At 34.8% G+C, this 23,072-nt stretch overlaps 1 protein-coding gene across 1 annotated transcript; it reads right to left on the minus strand.

The window, feature by feature from the left end:
* Positions 1-1,815: 1,815 nt before the first annotated feature.
* Positions 1,816-2,811, minus strand: LOC119840204 (protein jim lovell-like). Its single transcript, XM_038366717.1, has one exon. The coding sequence runs from the start codon at positions 2,557-2,559 to the stop codon at positions 1,816-1,818; it is 744 nt and encodes a 247-aa protein (XP_038222645.1). The 5' UTR covers positions 2,560-2,811.
* Between the last annotated feature and the right edge of the window lie 20,261 nt (positions 2,812-23,072).

The raw sequence follows: 23,072 nt of genomic DNA on the forward strand, positions 1-23,072 counted from the left end.
ATTTTTTAAGGAAACCCTATTAAAAATATATGTTCCTACACACGCACAGTAAAGGTCAATCTTATGCAGGATCTTTTGCGCATACATTTAATTCAAGGAATTTAAATGCCGAATTCTAAATATTTGAGTTTCAGAAAATTATCAAATTAGAATTTTATGGAATTATTATAACAGCAAAAGACACTACAAAATTCCTACAGATTATATATTTCAATTAATATTTTTTTTTGGTCATTAAATAAAAAGAAACATAAAATTAATCTATCTACGTTTCATATTATTCTCATATTAATTATATTAGACTTCGAATTATTAAATTCAATAAACTCCTAACAAACAGTTAACACATTGAAAACGCAATGCACTCAGAGAACCTGGCGGCTAACGAGGTATGAAATTTACACCGACATACGTTCAGAAACGCATGCACCGTGTAAAAATGTTATATCGATATTTAACCTGACGTTAGCGCCTGATTTACAAGCATCACTTCGCAGTTTCACATAAATTATGCTTTCGTTAATTTTATGTTTGCAACTTATATGTTTCGTTTTATATGTGCAAATTTTATTTGACAATTAGCGACTGGGAATTTGGCTGAATAGAGAAAGACCTTTGCCTAATACCTTTTTTAAGCAATGTTCACTCGTATTGTGGAGGTATTACGTTTTTTGTTAAAAAATTACCATATTAATCCCATACAACAAAATCAAACAAATGTACAACAAAAACAATAATCACAATTTCAAAACCCGTTTCGCAATTATCGCCTTATAATATGAACGAATTATGTCACTCAACAAGATATATTTTTCCACGCAGATCACTGGAATAGTGAATGTTTGCGGCATATGAAGGCTAGGTAAAACCTCCTTGGAGATAAGACATCGACACATGAATGGGTGATCTTAATTTATCTGTGAAAGGTTCCGGTTAACACTCGATATCGAACTAATCGAATCATTAAGCCTACATGTGATTTTATAAATCGATAAACTTATCGATATCAGAACCATTAAGTTCTCATAGCTAATCAATTTATATTAAGTCATCGTTATTACCTACAAGATATAATTTATTGGCTGTGACTGCCTAAATAATAAGAATATCGGAAATGAGAATGTTTCCGAATTAAATGGAACATTTTTTCTGATTAGATTAAATACGCCTTTTATACTAGAATATAAAAGTCAAAGGTAACATGTCAATTTAGCAAGATGCAATTTATAATAATATAGCATTGAACGTAAATAAATGAAATTCGACAATGAGCCAACAAGGCCAGTTTTTATAATTATTTTGTTTATTATTTAAGCGATTGTTCATCCACAACGGCATTGTTGTCACGACCTCCGTTTTTTAAACTACCCACAAATATCTACGTCGGTGACAAACTATTTCAACCATTGTCATTATTTATATTTTAACATTTTACATATGAATTGATTTCACGAATTTGACAATTTTCGGTTAAGTATGACCAAAACGATTAAAAGGATTAGAACTCGAATCAAACAAAATTATATCTAAGATTGCTTGTTTCGTAAACAATTTTCCTTCTAGTCGTAGTTGCTTGTTATTATACCATGGACCTCGAGTTTCACAAACAACCTATTAGATAGTCCGCTTCTTATCACTTAATTAATCACAAATATGCAGCCATTCCCTTTCCATCTTATAATTTTACTAGCAAAATATTACTGAGAACGAAATTATATCCTTAATCCAAATTAGTTAAACGCGTTTGTTAATATTAAACTAACAATTAACATTAAATTAGAAAATTCACTGTATTATCGTACCAATTTATTAGATTTAAGAACTATTAAAGTACTTACTGTGCGGTGGCGTTAGTGAAAGTGCTGAAACTGCGGGTGGTGGTACAGGCGGGAACATGTCCTGGTGTGGCGGAAACATTCTTGGTGGTGGCGGTGCCTCGGCTTCTGGCTCCTCTGGTTCTTGCTTATGTGGAGACCTCCCGCGTGATAGACGCACAGCTTTCAAGCCACTCGGAGATCTTCGCATTGATAAGTTTTCTGGTGTATCAGATTCTCCTGAACGACGTCGTGGTCTCGCTTGTTTCCTGCGTGGCTGCGGGCTGTGCGGACTCGCTGGCGGCGACGCAGCCGTGGGCCCGGTAGGAGGGCTTCCAACGGGAGACCTCTCCGACTCCACCGTCTCTGGCGCCTCTTGGTCGGCCAAACCGCGCACTTGTAACGACTCTCCCGCACGTATCACAGTTCCGAGCTGCTCCTGCGCCACAGAAACTTCGCCACGATACATAAAATCCACCACAGCTTGCACTTCCCATCCTTGAAAATCTTTCAGTACGATCACCGGGTGCTTGCACGGGTTTTCGCTGAATATCCGTCGGAACAGCGGGCTGCAGGCACCCAGCAGAACTTTATGCGCGCGTACGCGGCGCTCGGCGCACACAAGAGTCACATCAACGAGAGTCTCCGCGTGAAGAAGCGCTTCGAAGGAGCGGAGCAGGTGCGCTTGGTGGTTGTTCCAGCGCAGGCTGTAGTGCTCCTCACCAGCCGTCGGTTTGTCGTCCATCTCGCGTGCCGGTGTGGACGCGTGTGTGATGTCTCGGCTTATCGTGCCGGGGGGCGCAAGCGCGGTTTCGCGCCGCCCTCCGCCCGTTGCACAACCCTTTCGCTCAGATAGTGTTCCCGGCTAGCGGCGTTCGCATTACACAAACGTCAAAGCAAGCACTGCACAGCACTAGAGAGTTAACGCGGACGTGCGGCGCGGTCGGCTCGCGGGCGCGGAATGAACTAGCGGCCGGGACGAGCGCGTGGTACGAAGACGTCGGGCGAATGGTGCGGACTGCGGAGCGCTGGCGAGCCGGGCTTGGCGCTAGCAGGGGCCGCCTTCGGCCCCGCCCTGCGCACACACGAGCCCCCGGCCCCCCGCCTGCCACCCGCGCACGCCACACACCACACATATGTCACACAAATACCTACATACGTGACGCCTACTCCACATTATGTATTTTTCAGAATACCTACCGTTTCGCGGAAGCTTGGAGAGAACGTACATAAGAGTACGGAACGTTCACGTGAATATTAAATACGCATAACCGCGGATATAGATATTAAAGATAGTCAACTGTGCTAAAGAGTACATTGCTAGATGTTTTGAAATAGTATAAAACATCTGGATAAACGTTAGCCGTAGTAAGATAATCTCTTAAGTCTATAAAATGAGTTCATTGAATGGCCAAGGCAATAAAATATTCCGGGAAAAAATATTGGCCAAAGTTGGACGGTGGCGCTAATCCCTTGAATGTGTGGTTTGTTGATGCGATATGAAGCAGAAAGTTTATTATCCACTGATATCGTTTTCTTTATATTTAGGTAATTATTATTAATATAAGGATTGAAACTTTTACCACGTATTGTTTTATTTATTACAAAGATTCCAGTAATATTTATAATAATGTTTTATGATAATTTAGTTATTTAATAATGTAATACGTTGTCTTAAAACTTTGGTAAAGCAAATAAAATATGAGTCATGGGGATAAGATGAAAGAGAAAGTGAAAATATAGTTCCTGTTTAGCAAAGAGGTTGAAATACTCGTATTTCTCTTAGAAATTACTAGCAGCGCCCCACGGTTTCACCCGCGTAAGGCCGTATCCTGTAGGAATATCGGGATGAAAAGTTGCCTATATGTTAATCCAGTTGTCCAGCTATCTACGTACCAAATTTCATTGCAATCGGTTCAGCAATTTTTGCGTGAAAGAGTAACAAACACACACACATCCTTACAAACTTTCGCACTTTTAAGTCACAATGAAGTCTTAAGAGAGAGTAAAATGAATTTGTGTATGTCTGATCAATTTTATCATTAGCCTGTTGGTACTTAGTGGCTAGATGTTGATAAGATTTCAAATTAATACATTTTCATTGCTCTAAATAAAACATATCACTATTTTCAATTACCTTAAATGAAATATGTAAGACTAGTTATTAGTGACAATTTTTCGTAAGTAGCAACAAATACATTAATTCCCTTATCAAGTTAAAATGTTTCCTCTAATAAGTCAAGTGTTTAATGGATTACTGGATTAAGAATGATTTACGTGTAGTATTTGACATTGGTATACTAAAATTACCCATATTCTTTAAGGTTACCTTTTCAGCAGTGACTGTATTTGTGTTTAAATAACTTCTTTTTGTTTTTGTTTATGTCAAAGCGGGCAACTGAGCTGGTGGTTTGCCTGATGGTAAGCGATCACCACCACCCATGAACATTCGCAGAGGTAAGTAGTTAATGCGTTGCCCACTTTGATAGGGAAAGGATTGAAGCCTTGAAAGAAGAAATGGACTGGAAAGAGTCAGGAAAAGGAAGCTGGCCTTGTTGTCTTTCTCCTTGTAATATAAAGGTTGTCATTAACCAGCTTCTGTCTAGGAGTTCCTTAAAGTTACATAAGCATAAGCACTGTCTCACTTGAAAACGGCTCCCTTGGCCCATTTATTTGGATAAACAATTAGATGATGCAATTAATATTATTATTAAATGGGTGATAGTGCATTAAATTTTACTCACCTTATGGTTTTCTGTGATGCGTGTAGAACAAGAAGAAAAAAGAAAATAAAATTGCTTTGGATTCCACCATTAATATTTCTTCTTCTAACATTGACTGTTAGTGCCTGCATTTCGATCGTATAGTCTGTGGGATTCGAAGGACGTTGATCTTCCCGCGCAATTTGTAACTTTAGGCAATGATGCTCCCATGTCAAAAAATAAAATTGGCGCGCACAAGTAACCTAACAAATTGTTCAGCTAATAGACTATTATAGTTGAGAATTATCCACTGTGTCTTTTAATGAAATAACTGAATATTTTGCATAACATAATACAACTTCGTAATGTCTCATTCTTATATCCTTTTTTATCTCATCGTCTATTCATATCTATTCGTCAATTACATAGCAAATTTGAACCATTGCCTATTTGTAATACGAATCAATTCGCAAAAACAATCCGTTAAAACATTCACTGCATCTGTCCATCATGAAAACAAATGACCTGTAATCATATAATTAGTCTCTATTATTCTAAAATATCGCCACATTACAAACATTAAGTGAGAAATTAATTCGTGCGAACAAGCCCATGCTCAATATCATATATAGTTAATATTAATTGGTGAATCGCGTGGTCTTTATTTGTAGCCAAATGGGCATTTAGCTGCCATAAGTGGGCTATGCGTGTGGACCTGCTTAGAATGGTTTTTGAACGTATATTAGTGCTGGCAATACGTGGTTTTTGAATTTCTTTGTCGTTATGCTAATCGTTGGTTAGAGTTGTTTTAAATTAGTGGTGAATGTTCGTATGTATTATATCTATAATGCAAAGAGGTGTGCTAGTAATTTAAATATATAAGTAACTAGAGTTTCGCCCCGGCTTCGCTTGTGGTACATATATAGCCTATAGCCTTCCTCAATAAATGGGCTATCTAACACTGAAAGAGTTTTTCAAATTGGGCCAGTAGTTCCTGAGATTAGTCCGCTAAAACAAACAAACAAACTCTTCAACTTTTTGATATTAGTATAGATTGACATAACATTGGTTAATGATAAACAGTGTCTTGTGACAACTTCAATCGGCCTTAGCTTATCATTTAAGCCCTAGCCTCCTAAGAATTTTCTTAGGAAGTCTAGCTTCATGCGGAGGGAAAAATTAATTGATGATGATAGTGATTAATTGGTGAACTGCATCATACCATAGCTACCTACACTCATATAAAATTGTCTATTTATTATTCCAGGATACTATCGACGTGTATCACAATTTTCAATAGGCTCTTTAGGCTTTGCTTGAAAACTTCACATGTATATTTAGAAAAATGGCACATATGTACAACTAATGTATTAGATTTATATCATAATATGCTATATTACATTACACGTTCATTGGTATTCATATTGTATTCCCGGTGTGATTGTTTCTTACGAAGAGTACATGAGGATGCGAAGTTTACCTAAGTAATAAAACCGAAAGCACGGAAATATTTCCGTTTTGACCGTGGTAAGCCCTGAACGTGACCTAATTTGTGAATAAGCATACTCGGTTGTCTTATAATATCGCCTAGCACGTTTCACTGTAAGAAATATATGGAAAGTTATAAGATAAGCTAGTGTTAATAAGAATTTTTATGACAGGAGTGAAGTTTATGAAAGGCCAAATACTCTTTTGGGTTTAGAATATTTCAAACATTTATGCTTATAATTCTAAAATCAAATGTGAATACGTATCCAGACTCCAGGTATCAGCCAAAATTTACGAAAAGGCTGGCAACAAAAACAAAAGCCAATAAAAAATAAATCAAACCGAATTCGAAATTCAAAACTTTAAATTCCACGCGTGGCTCATACATCACGCCGAATTACCCTTACGTGTGTACCATTAATGTGTGAGCCGTCGATAAGATCTGACCTCCGCCAGACCGCGTGGAATACCGCTTTCCACCGAGTTTTCGGTAATAACGCATTTCAACTTGATTTATACGTTCGAATATGTTTATTTGCGTGGTGTATTTTGTACTGGATTTAAGTCTGTAATTTATTTACGCACTTAATTGTGAACAATTCTTTTTGTCGCTTTCGCTGGGGCGATATTTTCCTTTAAGCTCCGACACGTGTTTTAGATTTTTATTGCTTCAGCCTTGTTTTTCTTATTTCTTATCCCTAGTTCATAGTTATAATTTTGTTTGTGTTATTTTCCTGTATTGATTTTATATGTTTTACTTACTACATAATTATTGATATCGAAAACGTTTTAATTAAATATTAAATTTAAATTATTATGTTCTTAAAAGCCGCTGTGAAAAGATAAAGATAAAACAATTCCTGTATCCATTTCAGGGTTTATAAATAAAATAATGTAACTTTATATTAAAGCATCAACAGTTTCCGATGTAAACTTATAACATATATGAAAGCAATTCTATTTTACATGGGATAATATATTCCGTCGCAGCTAGTGTTAAAATGCATTATTTTTCAGTTATATTCGTGTTCTGAAACGTGCGAGGGCGTTGGAGCAGAAGACATGAATACTCTTCTCCCACCTAGACGCTGCACTTTTCTTGACTTGTGAACTTACAGAGCAGGTCGAAATAGAGACAATTATACGTACATTTTATAACATTTCAGATTATTTGGATTAGAGGTGGCAAATGAAGACGGTTGATATGATGTATGAATGATCGTATTTATCAATTTACCCATTTAGTAGTGGATTATATATGAAAGTGACTAGTCTTTCTTCTAAAATCTACCTACTATTAAATGTTAATATAAATGGTATACGTAAAATTACCTATATGTATACTTTAATTCGTTTCACTTGGATAATCTTTAAATATAATCTGACTACGCCGTGACCACGATATATTTAACATAATTAAACAAATGAACGAACTTACCTGAAGCGAAGTTCTATTGTAATTATACGATGAGCTTGGACAGAAATGTCACGGAACACGATGCGGGGAATGTGATACTACATAGTTGATTAAAACATCTTGGACCAAGCCTGGAGTAGACCGAGCCTAAATAACTAAAGTAAGGAAAGAAGCTGGTCCTGTCCTCACAGACGAGTTCTTTGAACTCAGCCTAGAACGGCCACTTATCATAATTTCTGTAAATGTCTTTAATTAAAAAAATAAATTTATTTTATTAATCTTTTGGGCATATTACTTTGTGATAAAACACGAATTGTTAAATATTGTACCAAACCAGTACCTTGTGTTCTTTCAAAAACTGTGTCCATCAGATTTTAATTTAACCCATGCTCTGTTTCCACCTACTCTGTCCAACCCCTCATGCATGTTATGTTCATATCACCGGGTGAAGTTCAGGGAACAAGTAAAAAAACTCGTCTGCCAACTTGAAGCGAACCACTTAGATTAGTTTGGCACTGCACTTACTAACTTTAACAATACTTATTACTTAGGTGTTTTATATTCGATGCCTTTTTTCGATTTATTCGATGTGTGTTGGCCTTTCTGTAATGTTATTTTGAGTATTTTATTGTTTTTAATAAGATTTTGGACGTTTTAACTGCTTTTTTGATAACAATGGCTATTAATAATATAATTGACCTTCGAAATAGTTTCTCCGAAACCGTGTCTTGATGAACAATGAAAAAGATATAAATAATAATAAATAAACGATTTGCATATTATTTTAGACTTCAATGCAATAAATTCTTAATGAAACTATTTAATACAGACTTGAAATCGTAAAAATAACTAATGTTATAGAGTAAAATTTATGGTTTAGTCCGTAGTTGGTATAAATTATCTGTAACCATAGACAATAGATGACCATAGAGCACGGTAATGAATCAGATGTGTATCAGCCGACGTGTGAGAACATACGGCCAAAATACCCGCCGTAAATATCGGCTCGCGTGCGATTGTGTTCCAATTTTGAATTTTTAGACATGACGCATTCCAATTGTTTTGAAAAGATTTAAATTTTTTCTATGTTATAAGAATTCAATTAGTTTTTCGATAAAACTGACATTAATTTCATGATTCTTTTTGCAATTGTAGTACTTGAGGTGACTGTCATAAAGGCCTTTATTGCGTTTCTATCACGGTTTAACTGCGACTTAATTATATTTACTGACATTTTGTAAGAAAAACTCCTTCATCTCGATTGTGCTAATGGCATTTTAAAACCATAGTATGGTCATTTTAATTTAACCGCAAATTTTAACAAGCCCTATGCGTGAAAATCTGGCAATATCATTTCTATCTGAGTTACTTTATAAAAGTAAACAAGACAGTAATTTTTTAAACTAATCTGTCGTGTCTATTTATAAACAACTCTATAGCAGTTCGTGCACACACAAGGCTCGCCCAGGGCGGGAAAATAAAAGTTAACCTGTACTGATAAGCGCCGAAAATTTTCAATGCTTTCCACATTTCACGGGTTCGCGTTGCCTTTGCTTTATTTTAAGAGCTTGTTAATGGATAAGATAATGCTAGTTTTTAAAATAATGTAGCCTCGTACCTATGTTCCCTTTTTTAGCTTCTGAATTGTGAACTAGCGACATCTATTTAATTGGATAATGATGATTAGATAGCTAATCTATTAACCATAAAATTTTACATGAGAAAATAGTTTTTTTAATGAACGTACCATAGATATTTTGCCTCTTTTTCAATTACCAGCCGTTGTTTGACACAAAATAAACCATCAAATGCAATTAGTAAAGGTAGATAGGTCATCCTCTTTATAATAGTATGAAAGCGTGCAGCGTGCACCTACGTAATAGAGAACGGGTTGTTAACGCAGAAAAAGTAAATTATTTTTAATGTAAATTGCTACACTCTTATTGATAAATTATTATTTTGTAAATCTATAACACATTTTTCGTTCGTGAATTACCAGTGATGATACGGGTTAACAATTTTTGGAGCGATTTTAATTTTTCATAAACCAATTAGTAACAGTGGATTAATGAGATTAATTTTAAAATTTAATTAATATATTTATATAATAGTCAGTAAAATTACATAAAACTATTGTTAGTCACATGAATATAAAAGAAATCGACACGTATAAAAACTTTTGTTCATACACGTCTCTGTACGTTAAAAATGATTATTTCACAGAAAGCTAATACCCAAATTTACCGTAAGGGCTATTAAGGTGTAAACATCACCCATGGGTGCATATAAAGACAAAGGACAATGTACCTGGGTTTTGCCGTCACACGTTCGCTTTCCGAGAACAGATAACAAAAGACAATATACTTTTATGACATATGCGGATTTAGCATAGACAATTTCTTTTGACAGCCAAGCGCCAAAATAAAAAAAAAATGGTGCGTGTTGTTAATGCATAGAAATGTCACTTGAAATGGATACGTTCTTAATTTAAATTGCTTAAGTTCTTTCAAATATTCGCAGATTAATTTATAATTCAGATTACCTTATTATACAGGACTATAATGAAGTCTGTAAATAACAAATTTTATCAGCATTTTAAAGGAAAATAAACAGAATCTAGCTTTGTCATGCTTCAATCCAATAAACGCACTTTACGTAACACGAATTCGGAAGTTCAGATAAGGGCATTAATGGATTGAATGACATAAATGTGACGTCACTACACATATTTCAGTCGCTCGCATGTCGGTCAACAAATTTATTTGGACCTCCGTTACGTGAACATCGTCTCCAATACTGTTCTGTGTTTTATACAGAAGGTAAGGTGTGTGGGTCAAGTTATACTGGTCGTGAAGTTTATCAGATAGTTTCGGGGAAACTATGCGTGGTCCGGTTTGCGCCTTAAGGGTTAGATTACGATCAAACATTAGCATTTTCAGTACGTGGCTTCGGTTTTGGCTTGTCTTGAGGTCATGTGTTAATGTGTCACGCGATTTTTATACCGACCTTTAATTTTATTGGCTAAATGTGTGGAACGCTTATGGCTTTTATCTTTAAAGTTTTCAAGAGTTTTTATTATGGCTTCGTGAATTGATTGCGGTATTGTGTTGATTTTATTCAGTGTTTTATTGACATAATTTATTCGGATATTTATTTAACTTGTTATAGTTTGTGTATTATTTATTGTCACATACAGAATGGATACATATTTTAAATATTATAGACGGATTAACGCATTGATCGTTTGTTAACTACAAACGAGTTCCTATTAATAAACGAAACAAATTAATAACGGCGCTATTAAATGAAGTGGTAACACTTAACCATCAATGTAAGGTAACCGTCTAAACTACAGTTAAAACAGCTAATGTTCAAAGCAATTGTCGGCCCGTAGGCCAAGATTAATAGATGGGGCGTTACGGGCGAAATTTTGTGAACCACAGTTTAATGTGTTGTGATATTAATAGTGAGCTCGTAATTGTTGCTTCCACGCGTAGCTTTTAACCGACTTCAAAAAGGGGGAGTGAGGACCTCCTTCTTTTGACTGTATTTTTAAAAAAAGGAGGAGTGAGGTTCCTCTTTTCGACTGTGTTTGATTTTTGTGAGTGAATTGGGTGAACCGATTTTGGTGATTCTTCGTCTATTTGAAAGCTGGTACCTTTCGATTGGTCCCATTTAAATTTGGTCTAGTTCTGATAATTTGAAGGCGAATTGGTTATTTGTTAAAAACAATTATTAGGTATATTTTTTTGTTTGTACTTGTTGTTGTTGTTACCTAGTACTTAAAAACATGAACAATAAATCAATTGAAATCACGCCTTGGTATACAGTATACAATACCATATGTGAGTACTCTATATGTGAGTATTCTAGTCGCTTTCTCAATATTTTTTGTAAATTTTACAACAAATAATTTTTAAACTCTATTGACCTTCGAGCAATAAGTCGCGAAATGTTTGCGAATAACTGATTTTCGTTACCTTTTGACCTTTATATATTTTTTAAGTCGGTTCGATATCCCTAACGACTTTTCTCTTCTTCTTTTTTATCATGTGGAACGCCGTAATAAAAGTGCATATAAAAATTCAGACATTTTAATTTTCTAGGAATTAAAATGTCTGGATTAGCGTTCCAAATTTGAACTTTAACAATTCGAACATGGAATGCGTTATTGACGTTTTAACGAAATTATTTGAAAGAATCTATATAAAAATGAATCCCTATTTCCTTTGACCATGCCATCACGTGTGAACGACTGGTCCGATTTCAAAAAATCTTTCACCATTAGAAAGCTGCAGTTACACTGAGTGACATAGGGTATATGTGCACCACGGGTGAAACCGGGGCGAACATATAGTAGTTTAAAAAATTTGATAATAAAAAAAGGCAATTAAAAATGACATACAATGTACGAATTTAATATTTAAAAAAATATAAAAAATCTATCAGTGACACTATTAGGACGTCCAAAAATAGTCCTTATCCTCGTATCATTAGAACTCAAGTTCAAACGATTGATGTCCTTATACATCACACAAGCACAGTTATAACATTATTGCCATCTCAATATACTTTCTCCGAAAACAAATGTGGCCCTCAATAAAAACCTAACACGCAGATTGCAGGTACATGACAATATAATAGAAAGGATATACGTAATAAACGCATTGTCCGTCGGTCTGTTTGTTTGCAGGCACAAAAAACCTGGTTCGAACATTATGCGTGTATGTGTATGAGTCATACAAACAGGTATAATTTAAGCTTTTGTCTGTACCTAAAAATTTGTATAATAAATACTGGCTTCAGTCCGCGGCTTTGCTTCTTAAAGGATGTAAGTAGTTAGTTATACCCATATACTATTATAAGGATAGCTGCGCCCCGCGGTTTCGGTCCATATCCCGCAGGAATGTCGGGATAAAAAGCCTATATGTTGCCTATATTACGTACCAAATTTCATTGCAATCGGTTCAGTAGTTTTTGCGTGAAAGAGCAACGAACACACACACATCCTTACAAACTTTCGCATTTATAATATTATTAGGATAGGATTTCTATCAAATCCGTTCAGTAACTATAACATGACATCAATATGACTCAATATTGATTCAATACACAAATTGTTTGATTTATAAACGTACTAATACTTAACTTTACACTGTCCCCGGCTTCGCCTGAGGAACCTACGTATAGCCTATAACACTCAGCGAAGAAGCAGCTTTCCAATAGTGAAAAAAAAATTTAAATCGGTCCAGCAATTTTGATGAGAAATCATTACAAACATACACGCAAAAACGAAAACGTTCGTGTATAATAAGTTTAGATACAATAAAATCATACGCCTGATACATGTTATACACAGCCGACTCCTAATTAAACTACCGTCAGCATAAAAAGCTTAAAAATATCGATCCAAAGAATATTAATAGGGGTTACACAACATTTTGGGGTTGTGATTCATTAAGCACGATACATCGCACTCGTGCACTACCAAAACATTTTGCTCATAGATTAAAAATAGCAGATGCGACATTTGTTTTAATAGGAATTAATATGGGTAATAATATTTCTTTTAATAGCACTGATGTATGATAATTGTAAGCTTTCGTTATACGATAAAGAATGACAGAAACGATTATAAAAGTCTTGCTGCGCCCCGCGGTTTCACCCGCGTAATTCCGTATCCCGTAGGAATATCGGGATAAAAAGTTGCCTATATGCTAAACCAGTTGTCCAGCTTTCTACGCACTAAATTTCATTGCAATCGGTTGAGTAGTTTTTGCGTGAAAGAGCAACAAACGCACACACATCCTTACAAACTTTCGCATTTATAATATTAGTAGGAAGTAGGATAGTAGGAAGAAAGATAAGACTAGAGTTTGGAGATGATGTTCATAAAAGACCTTCATCATTTACATTTTTAAAGTGAGTTATTACATCATTTTACATTATCTACCTTGTTTCAGTTTAGGGTGTTACAAAACCACTACTCATTCTTCAATGAAGACTAAAAAAAATTAATATATTTACGTATATATTTAATTTTTTAAAGTAATAAAACACAATATAACCGTTGATATAAAATTTAGGAATAAGTACAATGAGACTCTCGTATCTGCTTATTTAATCAAATCCACAGTATATTTGGGTAATACACCGCTAACACGCGAGCAAACACACGTGCCGACTAATGCAAATTAATAACCTCTAATAACTGATTACAGGTTGATTTGTTATTGGAAGAGAAATGTACATAGGAACATTTTTTTTATATACTTGTTTAAAATGTCATAATGTATTGGAATGTTTTTGGACAAACTGCAGTGTGACAGATTCGATAATTCGATGTTTAGTAGTTTATTTAGATGTTTTATACAAAACTGACAGCAATTTCTGTTATATCCCTGCAAAAGAGTGAAACATAGCGTTTGCGTTTTTATTTTTAATCTATGTCCCATTCCAGACTACCATCAACCATGTCTTGCAATTTCCAGAAATTAGGAACAGTGTCTAACTTTTTAATGAGAGAAAAAAAAAACATGCCGTACACACGATATGAGCGGATTCGGGCCGTACCAGGCCGCGCCGACCGTGTATAATTGCCCTGTCTTCTACGTGTGTGCACTTATAACTTTTCACAAACATTTGTACAGCAAATTCGGGCGTTCTTTTTTTAAATTTGTTTTCCTTTTTGTATTTTGCCAGTTTACTATTTGGCAGTTGTTTAAGGCAATGAGGTTTCATTGAATATCTACTAAAGTTCCTACTGCTGATTTTATTTTGTGTAGTAGTGAGTTATCCATTTCATTCTTTTATAGGTATTGAATAAATTCTCATTTTCTATCACATCACGTCACCTTATAAGAAATTTAGATATTTTTCAATTCTCATGATATAAAAATGATGTCACGTCTGATCGTCTGTAATAAAATAAATTATAATATTCCCACAAAAAATCTGTAACTAATAGGTCTAACTTAGCAACAATTTTGTCTAGATTAAATATTGCCTCAGACGTTTTTGTGTGGGATTAAAATTGCAATTTACATCCGTGGTATAACAGTTTAAAATTTTGTAGAACAACCGAAAAACTCATGTTCCGCAATAGAAAAGGCGTGCTATTTTGACACTGTGTAGAAACAGTATGAAAAATCACTTGAAAACGATTTAACGGTTGATTAACTTCCGAATCAAGTGGGTCGATGCCGTGTTGACACGGAGGCGTATTGTGACACTATTGAACATGTTTCGAATTTTTTTGAAAATGGAATCGACAGATAAATCGTATAGGGTGAAACCGTAAAGATAACAATTGAAGTTGTAAAAGTAATATACAGATAAAAAATGTCTCAAGATTCATGGAATATTCTATGGAAGTTAGATTGAATAATATACAAGTTTATTATTAAGCGGAATTTTCTATTGTAATTTCTTTTTCTGTTATATTATTTATTATTATCATTTCAGTCTGTTAAATTTAAGTGATATTATCTTAATGTGTAATTTAAAACAGAATTAAAAATTGAAGAGATTCTATAGTCATGGCTTTTCATGATGGATATTTGAAATAGGTATAGTTAGTTGCTAAGTATACATGTTAAGTAAAAAGTTATGTATATAGGAGTAATTGCTAATTAGACTTGGACGTATTAACTGATTGAAGGAATAAAATATTCTAGTTAAATAAAACATTCTATATAATAATACATTCGGACAATTTCTGTTTGTATCTACTATAAGAACTTCAATTTGAACAAATTATTAATGACTGTAAAGTAAATCATTGCCTATAAGGTACGTAATCTTATATATAAAATTCTCCTGTCACACTCCTCCGAAACGGCTTGACCGATTCCTTTGAAATTTGGTAAGCATATTGGGTAGGTCTGAGAATCGGCTAACATCTATTTTTCATACCACTAAACGATAAGAGTAAGGCAGAACAGCGTTTACCGGGTGCAGCTAGTATTAATATAAAGTTATTTATTAACTTATTACAAATTCATTCAATAGGCAATAATTCCCAGAAAAATCACTGAAGTCTTATGTATATGTGAAAACCATCACAATTAACCGTTGGATATATAAATAAAAATGAATAGATATTATTTGAACACTAGTTTCTGCGAATCTTGCTGTATAGTTATTCTTTCAGTGGAACAAGCGATTACGAATAGATTATATGATCACTTTGAGCGTGGGACAGCTGCGTAAACGGAACGCAACTGTGACGAATAGATTAGAAAACGATTTTTCAATATAACGGTAGCCCAGCGATTTACATCTAGATTGTTACGTGGCAATTTAACGTGATCGAAAATTTCCTTTGCGGGTTTTGCGCATTGAAGCTTCAATTGTCATTTCATAAGCCACGACACACCGGGGCTGGCCAGTGACGATTGACCCCCGTCCGGCGAAGGAATGCGGCCGGTTAGTGAGGCCACGTCTACGTCGGGGCGGGGCGAGGTGGACCCAATTAAGCCGGTCAGTTGACACATTGTCACAGCACGATTTCACTGTCCGGCGAGACGTGACGAGTTACGCGTGGTTTTTATTTCTGCCAATGACGGCTGAGGCGTGGTGTCAGTGCGGATCTATTGTGGCTGGGTGACCCTTATTGCGACGGAGTAAAGGCCATTCGTGAGTCACACACGAGATAAGGCGACCGGTAATGGGAGTATGTTTTTTTTCCACACACGCCCATATTGCGTCAACTGTTTTAGAATTCAGTCGCGGTTGTAGATTGGAAAGCTAGACAATTTGTCGTGATTGATGGATTGTTGGAATTTTAAATTCATTGCATTTAAGAAGATTCTTTTTGTTTTGGGGATATTATGGAATTCTTGTAGATATCCTATAAGGAATGTATTATGATATATTATATTACGATTTGTGTATGCCTTATAAGTTATGATGCTTTTTGGATGTTTGCAACTGAAAAAATTGCTAAGCTGACGTGTATGAGAAATAATATGTTAATGCGAGTAGTACGATAAATAGAGATTTTTACATATTCTTTTGTTCGGTTTGTATATAAAGAAGAGATTTAAATTGTATTCTATATATATCACATCTATAAGAATGACAAGATTTGCATTCAGGGTAATTTGTATTTCTATTTTTAATAATAATAAAAAAAAATGTAGCCAATAACACAGATTACTAAATATTTTGTCTACATTCTGAAACCGTTTTAATTCCTATACTACATTTGATAGGTAAAATATACTACAAACATCATAAATAACTCCCGACAAAGCAACACAAAAACCCGACCGTCACTTACAGTAACATTAATATCTGACAATTTGTACTGTTTATGCTGACATTAGATGCTTCAAGATGAAATTTAATGTAAGGTAATAATAGTATAAGCGTAATCCGTAAGAGATATCTGAGATTTGATTTGCTTTGTTCGATGTGACTGGCACATCGCTCCAGCACGCGCCGTGCCGCCAAAACGAAGGGCAGTGACCTCTTATCTGTCAAATTTGAAATTTATTGCGCAGTGCTGCCAACATAATTAAAAAGCGATATGCACTAGTGCCAAATTATTGTAATCTATGGAATATTGATGCATTCGCAAAACACTTATGAAATATATCTTTTTAAGGTTTGTTTTGAACGATTTACACGGCATTTTAGTATTTCTTTTAAAGGTGAGCAAACATGGATTACATTGTTTGTAAATTAATACTTTTAATTAATTTCACTGCATAAATATGAAAGTCTAAATTAATGCTGATGATAGTAGTCGTTGAACGAAGTAGTTAAATTAAGAAACAAATTAATTTTCTATAATATACGCATTATACGACATGAATAGTGGTATAATTTGTATTTTATACAACAAAGGCCACGATTAAATCGGTTCTCAAGACGATTCGGACCGCGCACGTAATGGCCGAGTTATCGACATCGACATATCTCGATACTATCGATAACATTCACACGTAGCACACGCTCTAGTCGTCTGTCGATAGAGATGCGCTGGCGGGTGCTTTGTTGCCATTATCGAATATCGATATCGATAGTATGGCGGTCCTGTCACTCAAAGTTTTTGAGGTTTTTATGCGTGATATACTTAATACTCATCGTTATGTTACGGGTAGTTTATAGTATTTATTTTTATATTTTTTTATAGTTTCACGTTATATATTTTAGATTAAAATATATATAAAAATACTCAATACAAGTATTGCAAACAGATAATATAAATGTTCTACTACAATTTTTTATAAAATTTTTTTCATTCTATTCTTTCATTTTTAAAGAAAATAATATCTAATAAGCCAAACAAACCAACATAATATGGGTGTTGAAAATTGTCTTCCATATATTCATTGAAACAATGAGCCTTTTGATTTAGACGTGTTTTTAATGCTTTGGTCAATTTTATAATAGAAGTGTACTCCAGTCGCTACGAATGCATTATTTAATGTTTTATTTTTAAAAATTTTTTTTCCCGTAAACTTTTCTGTTTTGTCCATTTATATATTTTTTTTCCATTCTAATTTGAATTGCTCGAATGAGACTGCTTCAAATAGGCAAGATTAAAATATCATTTTTTTAATGTACATATCTACATAAGTCAAAATTAGATTTTCTTTAGGATTAGAACTTTGTACTGCATCCTAAAATATTTCAACCGAACTAGACGTTATCTGTAATGTTCATTATTGTTATACATAACTGCAACATGTAATAATTACTTGGATAATTTTAATCTGTATACGATTCAGTATCTGGTAAAAGGCTTGTCAATGACGTATTGACGGATAGAATGATTTTGTTTATAATGTTATCTGTATTGAGTCATGAGACGCAATGATGGGATTGCAATAAACTGAATACTGATTAGGTGAATTCAGCATTCGATTTATGATCACCAAAATATATTTATGAAAACAGTAGTTAATATAAAACAGCATAACTTCTCCGATTAAAAGATTAAACACAATCAAAATAAAAATCAATCAAAATCAGTCTCCCCGTGACCACGCTCGCTGTAAAGTGTTCGAAACGTCGGGTTAATAATATAATGAATAAATCGCGTTTAAAATCCGTTTAAAAGTTTTTAATTTCTAAATGTGTAATACTCGCGTAAAATCAAACACAAGAAAATACAATGAAAATAATTATTTCTAACATAAAACTAAACCGACTTTTAAATGTTAGATATAGACCAACTTTAAATGGGACCACCCGACAGGCAGCAGCTTTGATTTAAAAAAATGATCGGTAATATATAAGCAATGTCATTTTTAAAAAAGAACTTGAATTTTAAATGTCAAACACATTCCATATTCAAAATTCAAAAAGGCGTCCAGGGAAACAGACTCAACCGTAAAATTAAAAAAAATCTAAACCATTTAGCGGTCAGTTCATTGACCGTGGCATTAAAAAGTTACGCACAATGGGGAGTGGGCAAATTTAAGAATACAGTGTCAATAGCCGGCGGCCAGCCGAACCTGCCCTACGCGCCCTTGGCTTGGGATAAAAATGGGCCAAATGACCCCTCCCACCCTGACCGCTGTTAACTGCAACTTTTAAATTGTTCCGAGAAATTTGTATGATATTTTAAAAGAGAATGCTACGGAGTGTGCACAATAATATGGAAATAAGTATTAGAGGGAATTTCAAATAATATTTTTTTTTGCAATTGATGGACTCACTGGAAACTACTCGAAATATAGTTGATAAAATGAATGTTAATTTTTTTTAAAGGAAGAAAGAGCTACTGAATAAGTAAGTTAGAACACAGTATTTACATCGTATGTTGTTAGTAATTAATTCCCTATGTGATAAGTGAATGATGATTTGTGATTTGATTATATATTTGAACTATATACTATTTTTACTATCATCGAGCAAAATAAGAATTGTTTAATGTTCTGTTCACATTTCCACTGACCTCAAAAAATATTGATGAAAAAAATCACAACAAAAAGTTTTTACTTCCGTATCCTTAGTCGTGGCCAGGAGAATATTAAAAAAAAAGTTTAACAAGATATTTTTAGCGTCGGCGGGAATCAGCTGATCGTAAAACTGTCCCCTCGCGGGCGGCGACCTTGAGCCCGCGACCCCACTATTGAAATTAAAAGAACTCCCGAGGTTACTGGCACTTTGCACTTTTAAAAATGGAATCGACCACGTGGCTAAGGAAAATGGCGGTTTGAAGGTTTGGCGGGAAGATAGGTTCGATGCATTCCAAGCCATATTAATTTAATCAGCGTTAGTTTATTAATAATTCACTAGCTTTTGCCCGCGGCTTCGCACGCGTTAAATTCTGAATAGTTTCTTGAATCACTATATCTATTAAAAAAAATCCACCAAAATCCGTTGCGTAGCTTTAAAAATTTAAGCATACATAGGGACAGAGAAAGTGATTTAGTAGTGTATCTTTATCCTTAAGTCGTCTTTTATTAGTGTATGTTATAAGAAACATACTAATGATGATGCAAATTAAACAAGTTATATTACCAAACATTTGTTTTTATAATAGCTAGGCTATCATCTCAAATACGCTTGTTGGGATTTTAAGAGTTGTAGGTGCGTAATTGAAACAGACAAAAACGAATTGGTGACAGAAAATCTGTTCCGCCATTCCAAACGCGTGGAACTAAAGCTTCTGGGAATGAAAAATATTCAAATATGTTGATCATTGCGTAACTCATGAAACAATCGGAGGCCAACGTCCACCGCATCCATTGATTCGGCTTTCTTTAAGAAATCACGTCGTACGCCGGAAGACGATTCGACGCGCACCGACCAGAACGAACATCTGACCACATTGCTCGATGCAAAAACGAACTTTATCAGCTGCATATAAAGTCTAATTTGACACAACACATCGAGTACAGATAAGTATGGGTGCGTCGATTGATTTTGAATTTTACTATTCGCAAATAAGGTTACATTTCGTTTGTGTTATGTAGAAGACAATTTTGAATAGTTTTCGTTCACGGGCCAGTGATAAGGGGTGTAAACGCAAGTCACCGACAGATGAGTTCCGCCCTGATAGGTGTGATTCTTTATCAATCGGTTTTTTGTTCAAATACTTGGATGTGATTTTCTTGGACGTGTTACACCCGGGCTAGCGTGAAGTGATATGGTTGATTAGCGGACATTTTTGTGGCCACTGTTTTTTAAACGACGCTTTTACCGGATCGCTCTTTAGGTTTCTTGGTAATTAATCTTTTGTGTTATGAGGAAATTGGAGACGTATATTACAATGTTTTTAGTGTGCTCTCTTTGCAGGAATCAGTAAATCGTATTTTTTTTTCTACAAGCATAAATGTTGTGCTAAACATATAAGCAGGAAGGACATAAACTGGTTTTAGCAGGTTCATATTTAAATGAACCTGCTAAATGAAAAAAAAACCTTTAGTAAAAACAACACGGCAATACCATACTATGCAGTTCTCGTATAAGTAAATCCAACATTTAAAAATCTTAGACACAGCTATAAAATACAGGGAAATAATCAACATCAGGTATCAATCAAAACATTCATTTATACTCATCACAAAACACATAGAGAACTCCCAGAGTCCCGCTACACGTCAAAAAGGAACACCAATCGCGCTTTCATTAGTCCAACAATCAATATTCATATCCCATGCGAAATCTTCATAACGGTGCGCAAAAAACACAAATAAAAACAGTGATAGATGATCCAGCTCGCATTCGCAGAACGAAATTAAAAAGAACAAGCCATATCACTTAGCGCACACAAGCGCGGTTTTATTAAAAAATTCTACATATCTCGCGCGTCTTCCGAACCTCTTAACCCCCTCCCCCCACAACAGAGATGGCAAATAAAAATACGGCCGAAAGAAAGGGACGCCCGCGAAAATTATAATTGCCAACTGTACGTAAATTAACACCGTTGTTTTGTCTCGCTCGCGTCATAACGTGCGTGACAGAGACGGGTTGTGTTTGTGAGATTTTCATACATGTACCAACGTAAAAGTTGGAAAACCGATAGGTTTTTCGATTTATTCGTCGCAATCCGGTGGATGCATTATGGAGAGAGCGGGCACCAATCAGTGCGAGGCGAGACTTATTACTGCATAAATAAAAATCATTTGCGACTGTACGCCACTTGAAAAATGCGACCGAATTATTAACGAATGTGAGAGAAATAAAATGTATTTCAATGTATTTTTCCACGGCAACCTTTTCTGATTTATCACATAAATAAAGATGAAATGTTTTAACAAACGATGAACTGTTCTTAGTAAAGTGTCTTAATTGAGATTAGAATACAATTAATCCTTTATTATGCTAAGAATTCCTATGAACATCGTTCAAGCGATGTGTTTTTTTTGTTATTCTATTAAGATATAATTCGTGAAACAGTTTTTCAGTTACCCACGCAATACTACGTTACAGTTAGAACCTAGATACTGTTCCAAGTTTAAAAATACTATTATTAGGAAAGGTCAAGTTCGATATATTTATAAGCATAGGAGCAATGTCCTGAAAGAAAACTTCTTTAAACAATTCCATGTAATATTTATGATATTTCAAGACTTTTTTCATAGTTCCAACTTGTTTGTATGGAAATATCTCATCCAAGTAACAAAAGAGTTCTTGCATAGTTTAACCAAGTGAAACCTTCTTGGAGGTAAACTTTATCTAAACCTATGTGTGTTTATAAAGAATTCAATGATTTTACAATAACAGTAAAACTTGGTTAATATTCTCATTGATTTACTTTGTGTTCATTCTGTTATTTATTAATTGTATTATTCAATATTGAAATAGGTAAGATATTAGCTACTGTTTTCAACTTGTTCTTTTAAATAACAATTCACATCACAATACACAGAATCCCTATGAAAAAAAACGATAAAACTTGACATTAATTAAATAATCGCAAACGTGGTGCTTTAAATTTCGGAAAACATTCGTAACCGGCGAGGCGTTTTAAGAAAACCCTTTATGTATTCGGTTATATAAGGTTTATGTATCAGAGGAAGCGTACGCACAAAACAATGGGGCTGCGACGGTTGACCTCGCGGCCTCCCCATGTCTTGCCGCCCGTGGTAGCGCCGCGTGCAATTAATATGCCGAGTCGGCCGCGAGTAGCGCGCTCTAGTGCTCTTGATCCTTTTTTTTATTCTAGTCTGTATCCCGTAGGAATATCGGGATAAAAAGTTGCCTATGTGTTATTCCAGCTATCCAGCTATCTACGTATCAAATTTCATTGTAATCGTTCCAATAGTTTTTGCGTAAAAAGAGTAACAAACATACACACATCCTCACAAACTTTCGCATTTATAATATTAGTAGGATAGAATAGTAGGACAAACTTTTACCCGCGGCTTCGCACGCGTTAAATTCGGTGTTATTGTATATATACTCCATTATCTTGAATCACCTATTGAAAAACTCATTTAAATGAAAAATCCGTTGTGTACTTTTAAAGATCTCATCATCATCATCATCAAAGAAGCATATATAGGGACGCTGGAAGCTTTTTTACTTGACACTATGTAGTGATGTTCCTGGCCTACCTAACCTGTTCAAAAAACGTTCCGCGAACACCCTTATCACTTAGAGATATAAAGACTAGTTTACAATCTATTGTCGGACATATCGACTATCGATATCGAATGAAAATTTTACTATCAAACTAAAAACAAT

The sequence above is a fragment of the Zerene cesonia genome, chromosome 5, assembly GCF_012273895.1.
Source record: "Zerene cesonia ecotype Mississippi chromosome 5, Zerene_cesonia_1.1, whole genome shotgun sequence".
Lineage (NCBI taxonomy): Eukaryota > Metazoa > Arthropoda > Insecta > Lepidoptera > Pieridae > Zerene > Zerene cesonia.